This window comes from Nematolebias whitei, chromosome 19 (genome assembly GCF_014905685.2).
Source record: "Nematolebias whitei isolate Nwh7 chromosome 19, NemWhi1, whole genome shotgun sequence".
Lineage (NCBI taxonomy): Eukaryota > Metazoa > Chordata > Actinopteri > Cyprinodontiformes > Rivulidae > Nematolebias > Nematolebias whitei.
Window position 1 is genome coordinate 36,393,631 of NC_056516.1, and position 2,844 is coordinate 36,396,474.

General features: G+C 33.4%; 1 protein-coding gene across 1 annotated transcript in view; it reads left to right on the plus strand.

Annotated features, from left to right (window-relative positions):
- Positions 1-2,844, plus strand: part of LOC119425521 (voltage-dependent calcium channel gamma-8 subunit) — an 11,830-nt gene continuing 8,986 nt past the window's right edge. The window contains exon 1 of the mRNA XM_037693050.1: positions 1-10. Coding sequence (XP_037548978.1) covers positions 1-10 — 10 coding nt within the window. The remainder of the gene's footprint in view (positions 11-2,844) is intronic.

The window sequence follows — 2,844 nt, forward strand, 5'->3', positions numbered from 1 at the left end:
ATGCCTTCAGGTGAGACGCTCACACACTCATGTGCTCCTGCACGCTTCCTGAGACACATGTGCTCATATTCACATACGTGACTCTCACAGGGCGCTCTTGTAAACCCAGGAAAAATTACTCAAATGCGCAAAGAAGCTCACATGAACAGTTTTCCAGGAAGCCACCAGTGAACGCCCCCACAGAGTGCAGATGTCTGTGTTTAGAGGGCATTTAGAAAGGCACAAACATTTGTGCATCTTGAGATCAGAAACGGCTAAAAGGGTTGTTGACGAAAAAGAAGTAGGAAAAATACGAAACAAAAAGCTGCCAAGAAAATAAATTCTAAATTTGTCTCCTTTTTTCAAATTTGATATGTATAATCTTAACGTGCACGGCATCAATGGATAACAGATTATCTCCTTTTTTTTTTAGCTGCAGCATCTTCAGCTGGTCGACTTGTCTGAGTTATTTCTAAAGGTTAGCCAATCAGGATCAAGAGGTTGTTGATATAACCGCTGGTTGTCTTCACTGACGTCAGTTTTGGGTTTTATATCTCTATTTTGTTTTCATCGCAATGACAAACAAAAAACAATAAACCAAATAAAATTTTATGACAAATGACACTTTGATTTTTTTTATTTTTTTTTTTTTATAGAAGATGATGTGGAATTATTTATTTATTTATTTTTTTGTCAATCGTTTTTTGTTTGTTTAAATTATGTCATTTAGTGTTTTTCATTAATTACATCAGAAATGTTGATACTTGAATACAAACATTTTAACAACCCTTAAAAGAAACTCTGCTTAAAAATATAATCGAATAACATTTTAGTTTAAACAACTAAATTGTGGGTCACAGTAAACTGGATGTAGCAGCTGCTACTGCATCTTAATTTTCTTCATAAACTGTCAGGTAGAGGCATGGCTGACTAACGATTTGATTTTATTTTTTTAAACTGACCAATATCAGCTGATTGTTTGGCTAAATAATCAGTCTTGATGATTAATCAATTTGCTGAATAATCAATAATGGCAGTTTATTTTGTTGCAACGTGAATAATAACTGTAGATCCTCTCTTTTAAGCTCTCCCAACATCTTCCTATTAAAAATAGTTTACAGTAATATTAAGCCAATCAAACCATTATATTTCAAGAAACTATTTCCTGCTTCCTTAAAAGAACCTCAACCTTTTTAGAAGTTTTTGCAGGTAAAAATCAAAGCTTTTTTTTATTATTTATTTAAAAGTAGCTCAGTTCAGAGTGACAGTGCTTACTGAGATTAAAATCCATCATCACAAAATGCGACTCAGCCAACATGATGGACTCTGATATTATTTGATTTGTTTTATATCGATTTGTTAGTTTTTGTTTCTGCAAAAGAGTATTAATCTTCTAAGGGAAATGTGCATTTGCTGCTCCTGCATAACGGCCTGCTTGTAGACATCAGACATGTCTCATGACTGTTTGTATCTCCTTGGCTTTAAACTCCGTCTGAGGTGTGCACTTTATTTCATTTGGATTGATTTTATGTGCCTTTTTTTATTTTTTATTTATAATGCTGTTTTGCTTTGCTTTTAGATTTTCATTATATCTTGTGACAGCTTTTTTTTTTTTGTAACTGTACATTATTTGGTGTTGTTGTTGTTGTTGTTGTTGTTGTTGTTGTTTAAAGTTCTTTATAATAGAGATGATATGCTATGATGCGGTGTGGTATAGTTCAATTCAGTTTATTTATACAGCACCAAATCACAACAGAAGTCATCTCAGGGCACTGAACAGAAACATTGATGTATATATAAATTATATATATATATATATATATAAGGTAACATTATTTATCTGAGGAGCAGACTGCTTTGAATTTAACTCCATCGCAGAACTTTCATCTTTAGCAAGCTTGTGGTATGGTAAATTCAGTTTATTTTTATAATGCCAAGTCACAAAAGTTGTATCTAGGCTCTGTAAAAAAACTTTCACATATCTATAGAAGGTATGGTATCGTATCATATGCATACTCTATGGTATTGTGTTGTGTGGTATATTGTGGTATGGGTAGAGTGGTGTGGTATAGTACATTATGGTGTGGTATGGGTAGAGTGGTATGGTATATTGTGGTGTAGTATATTATGGTGTGGTATGGGTGGAATGGTGTGGAATGGTATATTTTGGTGTAGTATGATATATTGTGATGTGGTATGAGTTAAAGAAACTAACAAAAACAAATCCAACTCTATTTTTCCTTTTTAATAAATGCCCTTGATATTGTTGTTGTTGTTGTTGTTGTTGTTGTTGTTGTTGTTAAGTAACAGTGCTTAATGTTTTTTTTTCTGGATTTTTCTGAAGCATATTCTACCAAGAGTATCACATTCTGATCACAGTGCCCGCAGCTTGATATTTCAAGATTATTGTTGCCATAGGGTTGCCATGGAAACAAATAAGTGAGCCACTAAAGGACCCAAACAACTATAAAATCGTTTTTTTGGTGGATACAAATTTCCTGTACGATTCGTTTACATACTGCACTAATTGAAATAGTTGCTCAGGTCTGTGAGAATGTTTTTGTTTTTTGTTTTTTTTATGTCAGCGTATTAAATATGTATATATAATAATAATAATAATAATAATGTCATCACAATGTCAGCACTGTATGTTTCCATACAATGGCGAAATTAGTCTCTGCATTTAACCCATCCACCACCAGGTGGTGCAGTGGGCAGCTATTGAAAGCGCCCGGGGGACATTTTGGGGATTAGACGTGCTGCCCAGAGACGCCACGTGATGTGCAGTGACTGGGGATCATATATATATATGTATATATATATATATGTATATATGTATATATATATGTGTATATGTGTATATAT